General features: G+C 49.7%; 1 protein-coding gene across 1 annotated transcript in view; it reads right to left on the bottom strand.

The window, feature by feature from the left end:
* Positions 1–19,915, bottom strand: part of MTREX (Mtr4 exosome RNA helicase) — a 751,215-nt gene that overhangs the window by 147,982 nt on the left and 583,318 nt on the right. The window contains exon 18 of the mRNA XM_086960637.1: positions 17,172–17,240. Coding sequence (XP_086816763.1) covers positions 17,172–17,240 — 69 coding nt within the window. The remainder of the gene's footprint in view (positions 1–17,171; positions 17,241–19,915) is intronic.

Here is a 19,915-nt window from a genome sequence, read left to right as displayed (position 1 = left end):
TTTGACCACCTCTTCCCTCTCCAGCCTCATCTTTCTGGCGGAGGTGGGTGGGTTCGCTAGTGATTCCAGAAAGATCTTCAAGCTGCAAAACTACACCAACAAGTAAGAAACTATTCGTTTTGCAGCGTGAATCTTTCTCGATTCACTATGCTGTGCATAGAATTTGTAGCGGTTTCTCATTTCTGTGGCGGCTGGGTGGAAGAGGAGCGTTGGTTATTGAATATGTGCTGGAGCACCCTTTGTCCGACTTGTGCTTCCTTGTTCATCTGAATATCCACGCGGTAGTGCTTCGTGAATGTGTGCACCGAAGCCCATGTTGCCGCCAGGCATATGTCTTGTATGGGTGTGTTAGCCAGGAAGGCTATTGTAGCACCCTTTTTCCTAGTGGAGTGGGCACGTGCCCCCTCTGCTAGTTCTTGCCCTGCCCTTTTGCGGCAGAGTTGAATTGTTTGTGCGATCCATCGTGCAATAGTGTTTTTGGTTACTGCCTTGCCCATGAAACTGTTGGCGAATGACACAAGAACTGTTTTGTTTTCCTGTGTCCCTTTGTCCTCTCAATGTAGTGCATGACCGCCCTTCTGGCATCTAGGGTGTGCAGAGCTCGCTCTGCGCTAGTGGTTGGTTTTTGGAAAAAACTCAGTATCTGTATGGACTGGTTCATGTGGAATTTGGACACCACCTTTGTCATGAAGTGTGGGTCGGTCTTCATCACAACCCTATCATTGTGTATTTGTATGTAGGGTTCCTGTAGCGTTAGTGCTTGAAGCTCGCTTACTCTGCGTAAGGACGTTATTGCAACCAGGAACGCTGTTTTCATAGTTAGCATTTTTAGGGAGGCCTTGTGAAGTGGTTCAAAGGGCTCCTTCATGAGTTCCGTTAGGACTATGTTCAAGTTCCATGCCGGTGGCGGCACACGCTTGGGTGGTGCGATCCTTTTCGCTCCTTCCAGGAACCTCTTCACAACCTGTGATGTGAAGAAACTCCTGCCCGTCTCACCCCTTGTGTAGGCGACTATCGCTGCCAAGTGAACTCTCAAGGAGGACGAGCTGAGGTTCTTTTCCAGTAAGTGCGTCAGGTATTTTAGCACTGTGGAGTCCTTCTTCATTTTATTGTGAAGTCTTTCTTTCCTGCACCACATCGTGAATCTTTTCCATTTTGCAACTTAGCACTTCCGTGTGCTGGGCCTTCGTGCCTCCCGAAGGACCCTGAGGGTGCTTTCTGGCAGTCTCAAGTGTGCGAACTCTATGTCCTCAGGAGCCATGCCACTAGGCTCAGGCTCTCTGGCTCTGGGTGCAGTACCTCTCGGTTGTGCATGGAGAGCAGGTCTTTTCTCCTGCCGAATCTGTGGGGTGCACTCTGTGTCATTTCCATGATCTGCGAGTACCATGTCTGCCTGGCCCACTGTGGCGCGACCAGTATCCGGGTCATGTCGCTCGCTCTGCACTTGCTCAGTACTCTGTGCACCAGTGGTATCGGGGGAAAAGCGTAAGCAAATGTCCCGGACCAATCTATCCATAGGGCATTCCCCAGGGACCCCTCTTCGGGTTGTCTGGATGCGAAGTTTTGGCATTTTGCATTCTGGCGTGTTGCAAACAGGTCCACTGATGGCGTTCCCCACCTGTTGAACAACCACCTTGTCTCCTGAGCATTGATCTCCCACTCGTGGGATGCCAATGTCTGTCTGCTGAGCCAGTCTGCTTGAATGTTCTCCTTCCCTGGTAGATGTATGGCTAGCAGGTCTATCCTGAGGGGGATGGCCCATCTCCATATCTCCTGCGCCAGCGTTGAAAGCGTGGTTGACTGTGTTCCACCCTGCTTGTTGATGTAGAACATCGCTGTGGTGTTGTCTGTCTGTAGTAACACCTTGTGCTTGTACAGTCTTGTTTGGAAGGCTTTCAGTGCAAGGAAGATTGTCTTCAATTCTAGGTAATTGATGTGCTTTGTCGCATCGGTTGGTGTCCACAGTCCCCTCACTTTGAGTTCCTCCATGTGAGCGCCCCATCCCTTCAGGGATGCGTCTGTGGTGATGGTCACTGTTGGCGTTGGGGGCGTTAGAGGCTTTCCCCTTGTTATGTTCTCCATGGTCAACCATGTCATCTCCTTCTGCACTGCGTGCGTCACAACCACTAGATCCTCCCAACTGCCTGAAGCCTGTGACCATTGTTCCTGGAGCCATTCTTGCATGGGTCTCATGTGAAGTCGTACATTCGGTACCAGGTGGATGCATGATGCCATCATCCCCAAGATCTTGCTCGTAGTCCTCACTGTCCGAGCTTGTCCCCTCCGGTAGAGGCGAGTTTCCCTTACCAGTGCCCTTGCTCTCTTCTCGCTGGGGAACACCTTGCCCTGTAAGGTGTTGATCTGTGCCCCCAGGAAGATCTTCACTTGTTCCGGCTCCATTGACGATTTCTTCCAATGGATGGAGAAACCCAGGTTTAGGAGCGTGCTCGTCACTGTATGTGCGTGTTTCTTGCATTTCTGGTACGAGTTTGCTTTCACCAGCCAGTAGTCCAGGTAAGGGTATACGTGTATTCCCTGCCTTTGTAGGTGCGCTGCGACTGCCTCGAGGCACTTTGTGAAGACCATCGGTGCTGATTTTAGCCCGAAGGCTAGTGTTGTGAACTGGTAGTGGCTTTCTCCGATCGTGAACCTGAGCATATGCTTGTGCTTTACGTTCATTGGGATGTGCAGGTAGGCGTCCTTGAGGTCTATCGTGACCATGAAGTCTCCGATCTGCAATTGCGGTAGCACCTCTTGCAGGGAGGTTATTTTGAATTTTTGTGTTCTTATGAATTTGTTCAGGAACCTCAGGTCCAGAATGGGTCTCATTGTCTCGTCTACCTTTGGTACCAGGAAGTACGTTGAGTATATTCCCTTGTTTCTTTCCTTGAAGGGAACCCGTTCTATGGCCTGCTTTTGTAGGAGTTCTTTTGCTTCTTCCTGAAGCCGCTCTAGCTGTTTGTTTGCTAGTGGCTTTCTCTTTGGTTTCCTGCTTGTTGGCCTCCCTTCCAACTCTATGCAGTATCCGAATTGGATGATGTTGAGGATCCACTTGTCTGATGTGATTTCTCTCCATTCCTGGAGGTAGAATCTTAATCTTCCACCCACTGGTGTTATGTGGTGGTAGGTGTCCAGTTTGTCTTGACCCCTTTGTACGTGCTGCCCCCGGGGATCTTTTCTGTGGGCGGGCACACGGATCTTTTTGAAGTCATTTAGAGGTGGGCTGCTGGCCCCCTCTTTTATGATGTCCCCGTCCATTTCCTCTCCCTCGAAAGGACTGGCCTCTTGACTGGTACTGCCAGTACTGCTTCTGCTGACTCGGTTGCGCCTGCGAGTCTGCCTGGTGCGTCTGTTGAAAAGCCTGGTGTGATGTACCTGGCTGGTTTCCACCCCTCCCGCCGGGCCTCCGTGACTGGGTGCCCCTTTTGTTGCCTCATAACTGCAATGCTCCCATGGATCTTGCAGTTTCATTGTTTTTCTTTAGTTGACTGAGTTTTTCATCAACTGTTGTTCCGAACAGCGTCTCGCCGTTGAACGGTGTGTTCAAGATGCTGTGTTGCACCTCTGGTTTGAAGCCCGAAACCCTGAGCCAGGCGTATCTTCTTTCAGTGACACCCATCATCATGAGCCTGCTGGAGGTGTCTGCTCCATCCAGGGCCGTCTTGAGGCAAGAATTTGCCGCATTCTTCCCGTCTTCCACCAGTTTCTCTGCCTTCTGCCTGACCTCCTGGGGCAGGTCTTTCACCAGCCGTCCCAGCTCCTCCCTGATCTGGTACATGTGCCTGTTTATGAGGGCATTGGAATTAGCCATGCGCCATTGGGTCGCGGCATTCCGTTCGATCCTTCTGCCCACTAGGTCCATCCTTTTGCTCTCCTTATCAGGTGGTGGTCCAGAAGTAGTGGGCACGTTAGCCCTCTTCCTTGCTGTGGCTGTGATGATGGAGTCCGCTGAGACCGTGCCCTGAATGTAGGCTGGGTCCTTTGAGGAATGCCTGTACCTCTTCTCCGTTCTGGGAGTGACTGCCTTGCATGTTGCGGGCTCCCTGAACGCTTCCATCCCCTGAGCCAAGACGCTTTCGAGCATTGGCAGATACTGGCTCCTTGTTTGCGTGGGAAGTAATGTCTCGAAAAGAAAGTCTGCTTTCTGCTTCTCTTCGTCGAGTTTGAGTCTAAAAGCAGCTGCCGCAGACCTTATCACCGAGTTGTAGGCCCCGATGTCGTCCGGCGGCGATGGCCTCGAGGGATATGTGTCGACCGCCTCCTCCGGGCTTTCGATGTCGACATCCAGGTAATCCTCCTCCTGCGGGTCAGAGGTGGCCGACTCGGCGTCCATCCTGCTGTCCTCTTCTTCCCCATAGTTGTAACTCTCGTAGGGGTTCTCGTCATGTTCCTGATCGTCGACCATTTCGACGGCCGGGTCATGTTCCTCAACGTTTTCGTCTTCCTCCTCGACCAGCTCCACCACGGGTGGCTTGGTCTTGTGGGGAATCGTGAAGGTTTTCATCTTGGCGTCGAAATCTTTCTTCCGCTGCAAGATGTTTTCCATTCCGGCTTCGAGGTGCCTTCTTTTCTTCTCCATCTCGGCCGCGTGATCCACCCCGGGTGGTTCGGCCACTCTCTTCGGCGCCGAGATTTTCGGTGCCGGAGACTTGGACGTCGAACTGGGTTTCGGGTCCTTGGACGGCGTCAGGGCCTGTGGGTCTTTCTCCCTCGGCGTCGATCGGTCCCTTTCGGTGGCGATTTTCGACGACTTCTGCTGTTCAACAGCTCTCGGCGCCGGGGACTCGTTCTCAGAGGATCCGCTGGGCCTGTGAGTAGTCGCGGACGCCAGGTGTTTCTGCGTCGGCGCTTTCGGGGCCTTGCCCTCGTTTTTTCGAGACTCAGAGTCTCTCGTGTTCTTGGGGAACGAAGAGTCTCCTACCTTATCAGAAGTCTTCGTGTAATCGGTCTCTACGACCGTGTAGCTGTCGTCTTCGGCGGCAGCGTTGTCCTCTTCCTCCGAAGACATCCCCAGCTCGTAGAGCGATGGCGTCGGGGCTTTTCCCTGCAGGGTGGCGTGCGCTACCCTCTGGCTCGCTCTCACACGAAGGGTCTTCGGGGCGAAGGCGGAGCAGGCGTTGCAGTCCTCGCTTCCGTGGTCTACCGGTAGGCAAAGGTTGCAAACCGGGTGTTGGTCCTTCTGCGCGTACTTGTGGTGGCAGTTACGGCAGAACTTGAACGGCGTGTTGTCCATCATCGAGTGTTCAGGGCCTCCCTGGCCGCGTGGATGTCGAAGTTCTCGATGATTTCTCCTTCTTCGCTGGTCAGTGATTGACGAAGTCTTCCGTAGTCTTCTGGTGAATTCCTTCTCCAATTTCAGTCTTTTCCTTGTACTTTCTCCAAAAATGTCTGGAGCCCAACGGGAACGATCCAGACCCGACCGCGGAAAAAAGAATCTGAAGATGGCGCCCAAGAGTGGGAGCTTCCGCAGGAAGCATGCCGACGTCACCGGAAATGCACCCGAGGAGGTGTGACGCCGACGCCCACCTGGGCTACAAAAAAAAAAACAAAGAAAAGACTACGAATCCGGACCCAACCACAAGACCGCGGAATATGCACAGCATAGTGAATCCAGAAAGATTCACGCTGCAAAACAGCATGTGCCGGCCTGTGGCCCTAAAAGGAACGTGGTGGGGTACCCCTTCCGTTGCCACGAAAGGGGCAAAAAGCAGACAATGCAGCAAATGTGGTGGAGAGGCCGAAGCCAGAGAGTCCTTGAAGCGCTCTTGCGCACTCACTTTCTGCCTGGTCGTCGAACAGGCGACGGCCATCAAACAGCATGTCCATCAGGGTGTTGGGGACATCCCCAGACAAGCATTTACAATGCAATGGTCTCGACATTATTAGAGGTAGAGCTATTGGCATTGCTCAGGACCATTTTATTTTTTTTAAATCCTAAATAAATGGCATTGTCATTTACATTGCCAATAGCTTAATCGTTAAATAAATGGCTTTGCCATTTACAATGCCAATAGCTTAATAGCTCGCAAATGCATGCCCTATTGCATTTACACCCACACAGAGCTACCCACACACATAGAGCCACCCACACACAAACCCAGAGCCACACACACACACACACACCCAGAGCGCCACACACACACACACACACACAGAGCCACACACACACACAGAGCCACACACACACCCAGAGCCACACACATACACACCCAGAGCCACATACACACACCCAGAGCCACATACACACACCCAGAGCCACATACACACACCCAGAGCCACATACACACACCCAGAGCCACATACACACACCCAGAGCCACATAGACACACCCAGAGCCACATATATACACACAAGAGAGCAAGCACAGCGAGTGGGCAGGGAAGCAAGCACAGCGAGTGGGCAGGGAAGCAAGCACAGCCAGGGGGCCGGGAAGCAAGCACAGCCAGGGGGCAGGGAAGCAAGCACAGCCAGGGGGCAGGGAAGCAAGCACAGCCAGGGGGCAGGGAAGCAAGCACAGCCAGGGGGCAGGGAAGCAAGCACAGCCAGGGGGCAGGGGAAGCAAGCACAGCCAGGGGGCAGGGGGAGCAAACACAGCCAGGGGGCAGGGGAGCAAACACAGCCAGGGGGCAGGGGAGCAAACACAGCCAGGGGGCAGGGGAGCAAGCACAGCCAGGGGGCAGGGGAGCAAACACAGCCAGGGGGCAGGGGAGCAAACACAGCCAGGGGGCAGGGGAGCAAGCACAGCCAGGGGGCAGGGGAGCAAACACAGCCAGGGGGCAGGGGAGCAAACACAGCCAGGGGGCAGGGGAGCAAACACAGCCAGGGGGCAGGGGAGCAAACACAGCCAGGGGGCAGGGGAGCAAACACAGCCAGGGGGCAGGGGAGCAAACACAGCCAGGGGGCAGGGGAGCAAACACAGCCAGGGGGCAGGGGAGCAAACACAGCCAGGGGGCAGGGGAGCAAACACAGCCAGGGGGCAGGGGAGCAAACACAGCCAGGGGGCAGGGGAGCAAACACAGCCAGGGGGCAGGGGAGCAAACACAGCCAGGGGGCAGTGGAGCAAACACAGCCAGGGGGCAGGGGAGCAAACACAGCCAGGGGGCAGGGGAGCAAGCACAGCCAGGGGACAGGGGAGCAAGCACAGCCAGGGGACAGGGGAGCAAGCACAGCCAGGGGGCAGGGGAGCAAGCACAGCCAGGGGGCAGGGGAGCAAGCACAGCCAGGGGGCAGGGGAGCAAGCACAGCCAGGGGGCAAGGGAGGAAACACAGCCAGGGGGCAAGGGAGGAAACAGCCAGGGGGAGCAAGCACAGCCAGGGGGCAGGGGAGCAAGCACAGCCAGGGGGCAAGGGAGGAAACACAGCCAGGGGGCAAGGGAGGAAACACAGCCAGGGGGCAGGGGAGGAAACACAGCCAGGGGGCAGGGGAGGAAACACAGCCAGGGGGCAGGGGAGGAGACACAGCCAGGGGGCAGGAGAGCAAGCACAGTCAGGGGGCAGGAGAGCAAGCACAGTCAGGGGGCAGAGGAGCAAGAGAGCAAGCACAGTCAGGGGGCAGGAGAGCAAGCACAGTCAGGGGGCAGGAGAGCAAGCACAGTCAGGGGGCAGGAGAGCAAGCACAGTCAGGGGACAGGGGAGCAAGCACAGTCAGGGGGCAGGGGAGCAAGCACAGCAGGGGAGCAAGCACAGCCCTCTGAAGCGCCTCAGTACTGCTATAGGCAACGGTCCTACCAACTCCCACGCATCTCGCGTGAGACGCGTGCCTGCCTGTCCTGAGGTGTGACGGTGCCTGGCACAGGCTCCGTGGTTCCCTGGTCTTTCCCGCCCTGCTCCCCTCCCGTCCCACCCATGTGACTTGTGTTGGTTGGCATGAGGCCCGGGGTCCCACACTGTGTGAGCCCCAGTTCCTGCCGAGCTCGGCCATGCTTTCCTGATGTTGTTTTGCCGGGTCCGCACGCGGAGAGATGTGCATCCGTCGAGTGAGCCATGGAGAGGGAGTGAAGCCAGGGGGAGCGAGAGCTGAGGGGTGGGAGGAAGACCTAAAAAACCAGTTGGCGTCAGCCAGGCATAGCGTCAAAGGGCTACGGACGTTGAAATCATCCTACCCAGTTTGTCGGTGTATCCAGTCCGAAGCGGATGGTAAACTTCGCGATGTCTCTCCCTTCGCAATGCACGGGCGAGCACGGCCCAGGCCTCTTCCGGGCATTGAGAAATCACTTGTGCAACTGTATCCCACACAGAGTGGGAACAACGGCCCTACAGACATGTGAAATGTACCGACCGCATTTCCAAGATGGTAGAAAACATCATCTTCCCAAGTTGGTCTAGCTTTTTGGATTCCCTATCAGGAATGTTAGGGAAGGCGCCTTTGCATGTGGAGGCTTGGACCACCAAGCTCTCAGTAGTGGGGTGTTTGGAGAGGAAAGTGGGGTCGCCCTGGCGGTCACGTCAGGCAATCCTCTTATCCAGAGGAACCCCTGTGTTGGGCCTGGACCAAGTGCCCAAAAGGATGTCCGTTAGGGCTTCATTAAACTGCAGCAGGGGCTTCGAAGAGCTTGCTGCCTGCTGAAACACCTGTCAGGAGGTTAGCCCTGACTGCCACCGTAGATGGCTCGAGGTGGAGAGCCTCAGCCACCCTACACAACACCACTGTGTACGACGCTCCCTCCGTCGTAGCCATGGTAGGAGGAGACAACATGCCTAGGTCTGGGGATATATCCAGACCAATGGCATCCACCAGTTCCTCTCTCCAGTCCGGATCATAATACAACAGGTAGGTTAAAGGGTCACCAGACCCCTCCCAGTCTTCCTCACCCTCCTCTGGCTGTCAATCTGGCTGAAAGGGCCAGGATGGAACACAGGCACAAAAGTACCCATCGGCGCCGGATCCAGAGTCGGTTGACGCCAGTCCGGCTCAGTGTCCACATAGGGGCAGACGCCGGCGTCGGCCGTCGATGTGGTGCCATTGGAATCGCCGCTGGTGGAGGTGTTACGAGGTTGGCCTGGATCCAAGGGGCCGTGCGGTGCCGAGGCCGAAGTCGCTGGCGTCGAAAGCCTAGAGACCCAAGCAGAGTCTGGGGGGCCCGAAGGCACGCCGGCAGAGTCAGGCTGCCCAAAGATGGCCTGCAGGGCCACAAGAGGGGCACCACCCGCACCCTTCGTCGCGTCGGCCGACAGCTGAGGGTAAGTCGAAGAGCGACAATGCTTCTTCGACGACTTCTTAAGCTTCGACTTACCTGACTCAGAGTGCGAAGACTTGGAAGAGGAGTGATTAGGCTGCGCAATCGATCCCTTGACGTCCCAAACGACCGGGACCTTGAGCGACAGAGCCAAATGCCGGGACTCTAGTAGCTTTCGGGACCGCTCCCGCAATGACTTTGGGGCCATGGTTCGGCAGTCTGAGCCCGACTTGGGGTCACGGTCGCGCTCCAGGCAGTAGATAAAATGGAACAGGCGTAAACCCGTTATCCCAGCTGAGACCGGGTAAGTAATATAACAATGACTCTACTGGAATATCAAACAAGGGACTGTTCATCAAATTCTATCAATCACATAGTACAGGAAAGGAACAAGGGAGACCAAAGTATGGTGGAAGGAATATGCTACTTACCAGTATGCATCTGTTCTTGGCATAGAGGGCTGCAGAGTGGTACATTATGAATAGATCGCCATCGCCATCTGGTGTTGGGCTCGGATGATTGCACTTTGTTTTTCTCTTGGAGAGTCTTTTGTCTCTTGGTGACTCCTCCCTTAGTTGGTAGTGCGCATGGGCATCGGCTCCATCCTTAGATTGTTTTGCCGTAGTAGGGTTAGATGGAGTAGTATAGTAGAATACAGATAAGAGTGCCCATGTAAGTGTATCTAAATAAGATAATGTTGGAACAGACACAGGTTTCCGGGGAGGCTGGGAGGGCATGTACCACTCTGCAGCCCTCTATGCCAAGAACAGATGCATACTGGTAAGTAGCATATTCCGTTCGAGGCATATGGGCTGCAGATGGTACATTATGAATAGACTATACAGCAGTTCTCTCCCTAGCGGTGGTCGCCCGTGTCTGTTGCAACTGTCTGAAACAATGTTTTTAATACTGCTTGTCCCACTCTAGCTTATTGTGTTGTGTGCACATCTACACAATAGTGTTTTGTGAAGGTGTGCGGTGTAACCCAGGTAGCCGCTTTGCATATGTCATCTAGTGGAATGTTTCCCAGAAATGCCATAGATGCTCCTAGTTTACGTGTAGAGTGAGCTCTAGGAGGAACAGTTAATGTTCTCTTTGCCTTTAAGTAGCATATTTGAATGCATTTTACAATCCATCTGGCAATGCCTGCTTTGGAGATGGGATTGCCTTTATGTGTGGGAGAAAACGCAACAAATAGCTGTTTTGTCTTTCTGAAAGTTTGTGTTCTTTCTATATAGTACAATATGGCCCTTCTAACATCCAGTGTATGTAGGGCTCTTTCAGCTACTGTTTGTGGTTTTGGAAAGAAAACCGGTAATTCCACTGACTGATTGATGTGGAATGCTGAAATAACCTTCGGTAAGAATTTTGGGTTTGTTCTAAGAACCACTTTATTTTGGTGTAGCTGCATAAATGGTTCTTGAATCGTAAAAGCCTGCAGTTCACTTACTCTTCTAAGTGACGTGATAGCTATGAGGAAGGCTACCTTCCATGTGAGGAATTGTATTTCACACCTATGCATAGGTTCAAATGGTGGCCCCATTAGTCTGGTAAGCACTATGTTGAGATTCCAGACTGGGGAAGGTGGTCTTCTTGGTGGAATGACTCTTTTGAGTCCTTCCATGAAAGCTTAAATTGCTGGTACTTTAAACAGTGACAGATGTTGCCTGTTTTGTAGGTACGCCGCTATGGCTGCGAGATGAACTCTGATAGAGGTATATGCTAGGTTACATTGCTGTAAGTGTAATAAATAGCAAATGATTTGTTTAGTGGATGCGTCCAGAGGGTTGATGTGCTTACTGTTACAGTGTATAGCAAACCTCTTCCATTTTGCTGCATAGCATGCTCTGGTGGTAGGACGTCTTGCTTGTTTAATGATTTCCATGCATTCTGGTGGTAAATCTAAATACCCAAACTCTATGACCTCAGGAGCCAGATCGCTAGGTTCAGTTGTTTGGGATCTGGGTGCATTATTTCTCCACGGTTCTGTGTAAGATGCATGGGTAATAACCTTAGCTTTTGATGTGGTACTTGTGAGAGTTGTAGCAGCGTGGTGAACCACGGCTGTCTTGCCCACGTGGGTGCCACTAGTATCATTGTCATTGAATGTTGCTGCAGTTTCCGAACCAGTAATGGAATTAGTGGTAGAGGAGGGAACGCGTAAGCAAATCTGTTGGACCAATTTATCCACAGTGCATTGCCCTGGGACCTTTGGTGTGGGTACCTGGATGCGAATTCCTTGCATTTTGCGTTCTGATGATTGGCAAACAGATCTATCTCTGGTTGCCCCCATTTTTGGAAGAATGGCTGTAGTATTTGGTCGTGCAGCTCCCATTCGTGTACTTGTTCTGACTGTCTGCTTAGGATGTCTGCTATTTGATTTTGAACTCCTGGTAGGTGTTCCGCTAACAGGTAGATCTTTTGAGGAATGGCCCATCTCCATATGTCCTGCGCTAGTCTGGACAGTTGGAGAGAGTGTGTCCCCCCCCTGTTTTTGAATATAATACATTGCAGTCATGTTGTCTGTTCTGATCAGGACTGCTTTGCCTGTATTTTGCATTTGGAAAGCTTTTAGTGCTAGAAATATTGCTAATAGTTCTAGGTAGTTGATGTGCAGTTTCTTTTGCTGCACACTCCACTTCCCCTGTACTGTGTATCTGTCCATATGCGCTCCCCATCCGGAGAGCGATGCGTCCGCTGTTATTATCACTTGTGGAATTGGCTCTAGGAACGACCGTCCCTTGGAAATGTTTTCTGTGTTCCACCACTTCAGAGAGCGATACGTCCGGTCGTTTACCAACACCAGATCTGTAATCTGACCTTGAGCCTGATTCCACTGTGTCGCTAGACACTCTTGTAGTGGGCGCATTTGTAGTCTGGCATGTGGTATTAGCAGTATGCAGGAGGACATCATGCCTAATAGTTGCATAAACACTCGTGCTGGTAGTGAGTGTTGTGGTTGAAATCTTTGTATTAACCCGACCATTGTCTGTACTCTGATTGGGTTGGGGTATGCTATTGCCTTTTCTGTGTCTACTGTAGCCCCCAGGTATTGCTGAATCTGGTTTGGTTGCAGGTGTGATTTTTTGTAGTTCACCATGAACCCTAGGTGGTGCAGCAATTGAATTGTCTTCTGTGTGTTGTGAAGACATTCTTCCTTTGACTTGGCCTTTATTAGCCAATCGTCCAAGTATGGGAAGACGTGTATTTGTTGTCTTCTTAGGTGTGCTGCCACCACAGCTAGGCATTTTGTGAAAACTCTCGGTGCTGTTGTGACACCGAACGGAAGGACTTTGAACTGATAGTGTTGTCCTTCTAACACAAACCTTAGGTATTTTCTGTGGGCTTTGTGAATTGGGATATGAAAGTAAGCGTCTTTTAGATCCAGTGTAGAAAGAAAGTCCCCTTCCTTCAGTAAAGGGAGTACTTGTTGGAGCGTGACCATGTGGAAGTGCTCCGAATTTATGTAAGCATTGAGAGGTCTGAGGTCTAATATTGGTCTTAGGGACCCGTCCTTTTTGGGGATCAGGAAGTATAGAGAGTATACTCCTGTGCCCTGTTGATCTTTTGGGACCTTCTCTATTGCATGCTTTTGTAGAAGTGCTAGCACTTCTTCTCTTAACAATGTCAGATGATCTTGACTCATTGGACGCTGTTTGGGGGGGGATGTTTGGTGGGGTAGCTGTGAGTTCTAGGCAATAACCATGTTGGATAATTTGTCTCACCCACTTGTCTGACGTGATGTTTTCCCAGACAGGTAGGAACTGTGATAGACGTCCCCCGACCGGTGTTATGTGGTCTGGGGGGAGTTCTATGAAGTCACTGTTTTGGTGTTGAGGCGTTGCGGTTGTTATTATTTCTGCGGCCTCTTCCCTTATTGTTATTACCTCTGTAACTGCCTCTTGAATTACCTCTGGGTGATGTTGGTGTGAAAGATGTGGATTGCTGATTCGTTCCTGTGTTCTTTGAGCCCCCTCTATAGGTGGATCTACGAAAGGAACCTCTGTGTGTTGGCTGTTGCAATGCTCCCATTGACTTAGCCGTTTCCGTATCTTTCTTCATTTTTTCTAATGTCTCGTCTGTGCTTGAACCAAACAATGTCTTCTGATCAAATGGTTTGTTCAGTAGGGCTGTTTGTACTTCTTGTTTGAATCCTGAGATTCTAAGCCATGCGTGCCTTCTTAGCATGACACTAGTGTTAATCGACCTTGCTGCAGTGTCTGCTGCGTCTAATGCACACTTAATGGAAGTATTGGTTATTATTTTACCTTCCTGTATTAATTGGTCTGCCTTCTTCTGATGTTCTTTTGGGAGATGTGTGAGAAGTTTTTCTAACTCATTGTAATGTGCCCTGTCGTAACGTGCGAGTAGTGCTTGTGTATTGGCTATACGCCAGCTATTCGCTGCCTGTGATGCTACTCTTTTGCCTGATGCATCTATTAACTTCGACTCTTTATCTGGTGGAGGAGCCTCTCCTGTAGATAATGAGTTTGCTCTTTTACGAGCGTTTGAGACCACCAGCGAGTCTAGAGGTACATGCCCTCTAATAAATATTGGGTCCTTTGGAGCCGCTTTGTATTTTTTATCGATTCTTGGGTTTAACACCCTGGCTCTCACTGGGTTTTCGAATATTTCCTCTGTGTGAGTAAGAAGACCCTTCAACATAGGAAGAGTACCTGATGTTTTCTGTGCATTAGGTAGAGTCTCTAACAAGAAATCCTCTATTTGAGGTTCTGTATGCATATCTAGTTTGTGATATTTTGCTGCCCTATTAATGAGCTGCACAAAACCTGTGTTATCATCAGGTGGTGAAGGATTTGAGGGATATAGCTCTGGGTCGTTGTCCTCATCTGACCCTACATCATAATTTTCCCATGGAGCCTCCTCATCTGGGATAGTTTCGTCATCCCCTTGAGGTTCTCCCTCCCCTAGATCACTGTCTACATCTGACTGAGGTGTAGCTGGTCTTGGTGTGGAAGGTGTAGGAATATTTGGCCTATTGTGAGGAATAGGAGAAGAGGGTGTTACTCTAGGACGAGGAGAAGCAGGAGGAGTTATATTCGTCCCCATTGTTCTCTTTTTTGAAGGAAGAGGTTTATCTTCTGACTGTTCACTCTTTCTCTTCTTCGTGACCACTTTCCCAGTTTGTGGATCAATAAACAAGATCTTTTGTTTGGGATCTGTCTGTTGCTCCTGAATCGGTACCGAGGGTCCTGGTTCCGAGAGGTGCTTTTGTTTTCGATCGTCAGATCTTGTTGTTTTCGACACCGAATGTTTGCTCGATTCCGACTTTCTTGGTATCGAGTGTCTCTTGGGCGATAAGTCATATTTATGTTTCGACATGGAATGTTTCGATACCGAGCTCTCCTTTGTATGTAGCCTCGGTGCCGAAGTCTATGTCGCCCTTTTCTCGGATCCGACATGGTGGGAGTCCGAGTGTTTCGGTTTCAGTTTCGGTTTCGTTGCCGGGCCCGAGGGCGGGGCGTCGGAAACTTTTTTCAGCGGTTTGACCGGGCCCGAGGGCGGGGTCGTTACCGCACGGGGTCGGTTTTTCGGTAAGGGGACGTCGTCACTCACGGTTTGTTGCTCGATGAGTTCTTCAACCTCCGACTGGTCCCCTTCCGACCCCGACTGGTCCTCTTCTTCCTCGATTTGTTCGTCTCCGCCTGCATTCTGGAAACCTCGTGTCTTCGAGCTCGACGATTTCTAATCGTTAGCTTGGAGGAGAATGCTGCGCAGGCTTCGCAGTCCCTGGATTCGTGTTCAGGCGATAGACAGAGGTTGCACACCTCGTGTAGGTCCTTGTGTGGGAACTTAGCACCACACGTTGGACATTTTTTGAATGGAGTCCTTTCCATGGACTCCGGGCTTGACTGCGTCGAGAAAGGCCTCCTGTTCTTCGACGTAGATCCAAGTTTTTCTCTTCTATTTTGAATTTGTAACGCGTCGGAATGGAAATGAACGCGTTCGAATAACAATACCGTCGAATTGGAAAGGGAATACGCGCCGAAAATCACTTTCTTCTGAAGTTGATCTGGAGCGTCTCGATCTTCATCCGAACCCGATGGCGGAAAAAAACAATAAGGATGGAGCCGATGCCCATGCGCACTACCAACTAAGGGAGGAGTCACCAAGAGACAAAAGACTCTCCAAGAGAAAAACAAAGTGCAATCATCCGAGCCCAACACCAGATGGCGATGGCGATCTATTCATAATGTACCATCTGCAGCCCATATGCCTCGAACAGGTTGTTATTTGCATATAGAAGCACAAATTTACAACTAAATTGTGGTACCAAGCGTGCACTGGAAGTGTTGCAGTGAGTACACGGCGCAGTGACACAAGTGATTATGAAACAACATGAGGCGGCGCAGAAACAATACACAGAGGGGGTCAAACAATAGTATTTACATTAGACCGGTACAATTTCATTGTTTGTAAAAAGACCCTTTGATTGCCGCGAATTGGCTTAGTGGACTCAACGACGTTTCAAACTGTATAACTAAAGGTCATCATCAGGACGATGGTTACATAATTCTTGAAATGTGCTCTGAGGTCCCTATGGGGAGCAAGAGTCTAGGGGATGGACTTTGCTCGTCTAGAATGCGACACTTGACGGGAACAGCGTTCAAGGCTTAGATGAGGTCTTGTGGAGGAAATCCAAGGTCAAGGGAAGGCGGCGAGTAAATGGCAAGGCTGGAAGGAGAATAACCACGGCTGCAGGAACTGCTTAATGAATCAAAGACGTGGGAAGGGCAGATGAGTTGTGTCCAGAGTGCCGGCATGAATCCGGAGGGGGATGAGTAAAGCGCCAGGCAATAGAGGCACACGTGGTGCAGAACAGTCAGTTACAAGAACCGAATGCCATGAGGCCGGGCATTCCTCATCCACCAGGAGTCGATAGACTCAAAAAACGAAGTTGACGAAAGTTAAGAAAGAGTCAGTCAAAAACGACTGGAGGTGCCGCTCTCTCCGAACCTGCTCTTGCTGGCGAGGAAAAGTAAAGAACTGAGGTCAGCGCAAAAGAGCGGCGTCTATGAGGCTACCACAACGTCATCCCGGCGACCACAACGCAGACGACGAAAGTGGAGTACACAGACGCCACCTTCCGATGCGCAGGGGTACTGCTGACGAAAAACTTTCCTGATCTAGTCTGACGCCTGGGGGAAATTCTGAGTTAAGGAATCTTTAACTGTTTCTTTCAGATTTTATTTTTAATTCCATAGCTTCTTGCCTATGGGAAATTTGGCCACATGTGAAGGAGTCACTAGCACAATTAATATTCGACATGGGTATACTGAGATAATACACTGGATGTTAAGATGCTACTAATGAAGCTGCTTTGGGTGAGGTGGGGCCATTATGCATCTATTTGCACGTTATTCACTTACCTTTTAACTGTATAATGAATTTGTGTGGGAAGTGCTGTTCAAATTGTGCATAAATTAAGCAATGCTGTTACTAATGTATTAAGAAAATTGCATCTGGCTTGTGATATGCCAGAGGCATATGTAATGATGGAGAAAATGTGTAGCCAACAGAAGGATAGTGTAAACAATCCAACAATTCTATAGGTTAGATTTATTGAAACAAATCTAAATGTAATCTAAACTATGATTACATGAACTGTATATGCACTTCCATTTTGCTGAGACAATGTTATTCAGACGTACGTCGCTTAGACTTTAATTTTTTCATTTTTAGATTCCATTAAGTGTAATATGTGATTAGGTTTTGGAGTGTTGTTCCATGTTTTTGATCTATATTTAGTTTAAGGGAATATTTTTAATATGTCCATTGTGAGGATAATTTGCTGAAACATTGAAAAATTTATTTGAAAAGTAAAATAACTGACAACACCTTAAGCCTTTATGTATTACAGAAAATAATTAAGCTTAGGAACTTACTGGCAACTAAGGTATATCATCATCCTCTGCACATTGATAGTGTCCAACACTATATTACTTCAGAGGCTGATTGCAGGCACAATCTTACCTTTACATTTGATTTCTTGGAAAAATTAACCACCACTCCCCATCCAAAGTCTTCATCGTCATGCTTTACCTAAAGAGAGAACCATACAATCACAAGGACTACTAATAAAATGAGTTATTAGTACAACCTTTCTACAAAAGTTAATAAATAGTGAGCATAGCTCTATAGTTGATATTTTCTAAATTTCAATCCCAGAGGCAATGTCTGCATTAAAGTTACAATTAAATGACGTATATTTCCCATATTGCGATATCACACAATTTATACTCCTCATTGCAACATTCCACCAAGTCTTCCACATAGGAGTTCAGCAGATACCGTTTTCTATTTCCAGCTGAAAAGACTAGGATTATGTATTTGTCTTGACTTTATTGAACAGCAGCATCATAAAAAAAATAACCAATCAGAACTACCCGACTCACACCTGAACCCCATGCTATATTTCCCGGAATGACCACGGACATTAGGGAGTCCATTCAACTAGAACGTTCATCACGGCATTAGGGCCATCTAAACAGCGCATATGCACAAATGATTAAGGGCATTTGAAACCGGTCTGAATTCTTTAAAAACATTTTTTTGCACTTTTAAAGTACTGTACTGTTTTTGTACTTTAGTTACATGCCTCGCCTGTCAGAGCGAGTAGATGCCGATCGCCATCTTGGGTGCCAGTCTAGTCTTTCTACTTGGAAAACTAAGACAAACGTTGGTGCGACTGTGAGCTGAAGGTGTGCCTAAGGCAAGCCCTTTTATGTACCAACCATGCACAGCGCAAGCCATATTGCTGGTTGTACTTGAGCTCGTTTGGTCCTGCACTGCCAATTCTGGCCTCAGGATCTGCTATTTAAGGGGCCAGTTGCTGCAGATTCTTTTTTTTTTTTTTAGCTTAAAAAATAAATAAAAATTGTTTAAAAAAAAAACAACATTACAGAATACAATAGATCATCAGTATCTTGTGCATAACCCCAAGAATGACCAGGACACTGTCCCAAATTAAGGCTGTGGTATACTTGACAATGAGAAATACATTATAGGTTGCTACAGATTCTTAAGCCGATTGAGAACCCTCTGTCCACACTGGTCTCAAACAAGCCTAGCATTAGTCCTCGCCGGTACTAACCCTTAGTGAGGCAGGAATCAGCCCTCCGCCCTATACTGATACCATTGGATCCATCACTCTGAGCTCTGACTTATTAAACTTCAGGTCCCTACTGAACTACTCCACAGAAATATATTTCTTAATTGATACATAGAATCTGGATGTACTTTCTATTACTGAAACGTGGACCACTCCTGACTGACATTGACCTAGGTAAGGCCTGCCCCATGGGTTACTAAGCTCTGCGCAAACCATGCCTAAAAGGGATTGGGGGTGGAGCGGGCATAATCTACAAGGGGAAATGGAACTTCTCTGTGCTCGCTCTAGAAGAAATATCATGCCATGAACTATTGGGATTTACTTTGAAGTCTGTAAGGGGCTCTGTGTTCTCAGGTGTTCTTTGCTATAGACCCCAAGGTCCTCCGAACCCTGACCTTAAACCTCTGATTGAGGGGATCTCCAATATGGCGCTTGCCCATTACAACTTCTTTCTACTAGGAGATTTTAATATGTGGGATGGAGAGGATCCATCACCTCCTTTTAAAAGAGTGCAGGATGCCTTCGAAATTCTGAGATTACGACCTCATCTTTTCTTCCGACAGGCTAATCCTAGTTTAAGGTCTTTCCCCTGTGATGGACCGACCATGTACTAATAGCCTTCCTCCTTAATCTAAAGGAACCTCATTTTTCAAGTCGGGCTCAGCCATAACAAGGAATGGCAGGGCCAAGTGTAAACTTAATAGGCGAACACACATACAAGTTTTCAATCTTTCTAATATCTTTAACTCAGAGGTCAGTAGAAGAAACTTGCTCAGCCCTCGAAGAGGGTATTTTAGCAAAGTTGATGGTGAAATACCCCTCTCTAACCTAAAAAAGTGTTGCCGACCATCTACCCCATGGTATAGCACATTCTTAAAAGAGTTAAAACAAGTTCATAAAAGACTAGAAAGCCAATGGCAAAGGTCGTATTCAGAAGAGGATAAAAAATGTTTTAAGTACTCTATGAATGAATATAAAAGTAAAATAGGGAAAGCAAATGCCGAATACTATGCCACCACTATTATGACCGCTTCTAACAGCACAAAATGGGTCTTCAACATTCTGCGTGATCTGTCTAACCCAGAGTGTAAAAAATGCAAAATAAGAGGGGCGTGGGGAGCAGCCGAGCAAGATGGCCGCAGCCTAAAGGGGCTCAGAGGGTTAGATTGTCTCCCCAGCAATCCGCTAATTAATCCGTCATTAAAATTGTACCCAGAACCTACAATAAGATGGCTGAGATGGAGCAGAACGTAGCTATCCAGCGCCTGCGAAAATTGGATGGCGCTAGGGTGAGCTACAGGGAGAGTCGGACTGCAGCCTATCCGGTGAGCAACAGCCGGGCACTAAATTTTGGTGGCTAGCCCGCGAAATTGCCGCGCGGCCAGCTGCAAGGACCAGACTGAGGCAGTGAGAGCCGGCGGGCAGAAAATAGGCGGGCTACTGTGATAAAGATGTTGCCTGCCGCCTTGGGGCTGGAGACGGATGGAGATTGGCGTCCCCCCCCCACCCCTCTGCCCCCCCAGGAACATCGGGGGCCAGGGCCTGTGACGGGTGAGAAGGCCGGGCGGACTACACATGCAATCGAAGCCGCTGCAACACAATTGAG

This window comes from Lissotriton vulgaris, chromosome 3_1 (assembly GCF_964263255.1).
Source record: "Lissotriton vulgaris chromosome 3_1, aLisVul1.2, whole genome shotgun sequence".
Lineage (NCBI taxonomy): Eukaryota > Metazoa > Chordata > Amphibia > Caudata > Salamandridae > Lissotriton > Lissotriton vulgaris.
Note: the sequence above shows the minus strand (reverse complement) of the source record. Positions and strands in the feature narration are given on the sequence as shown.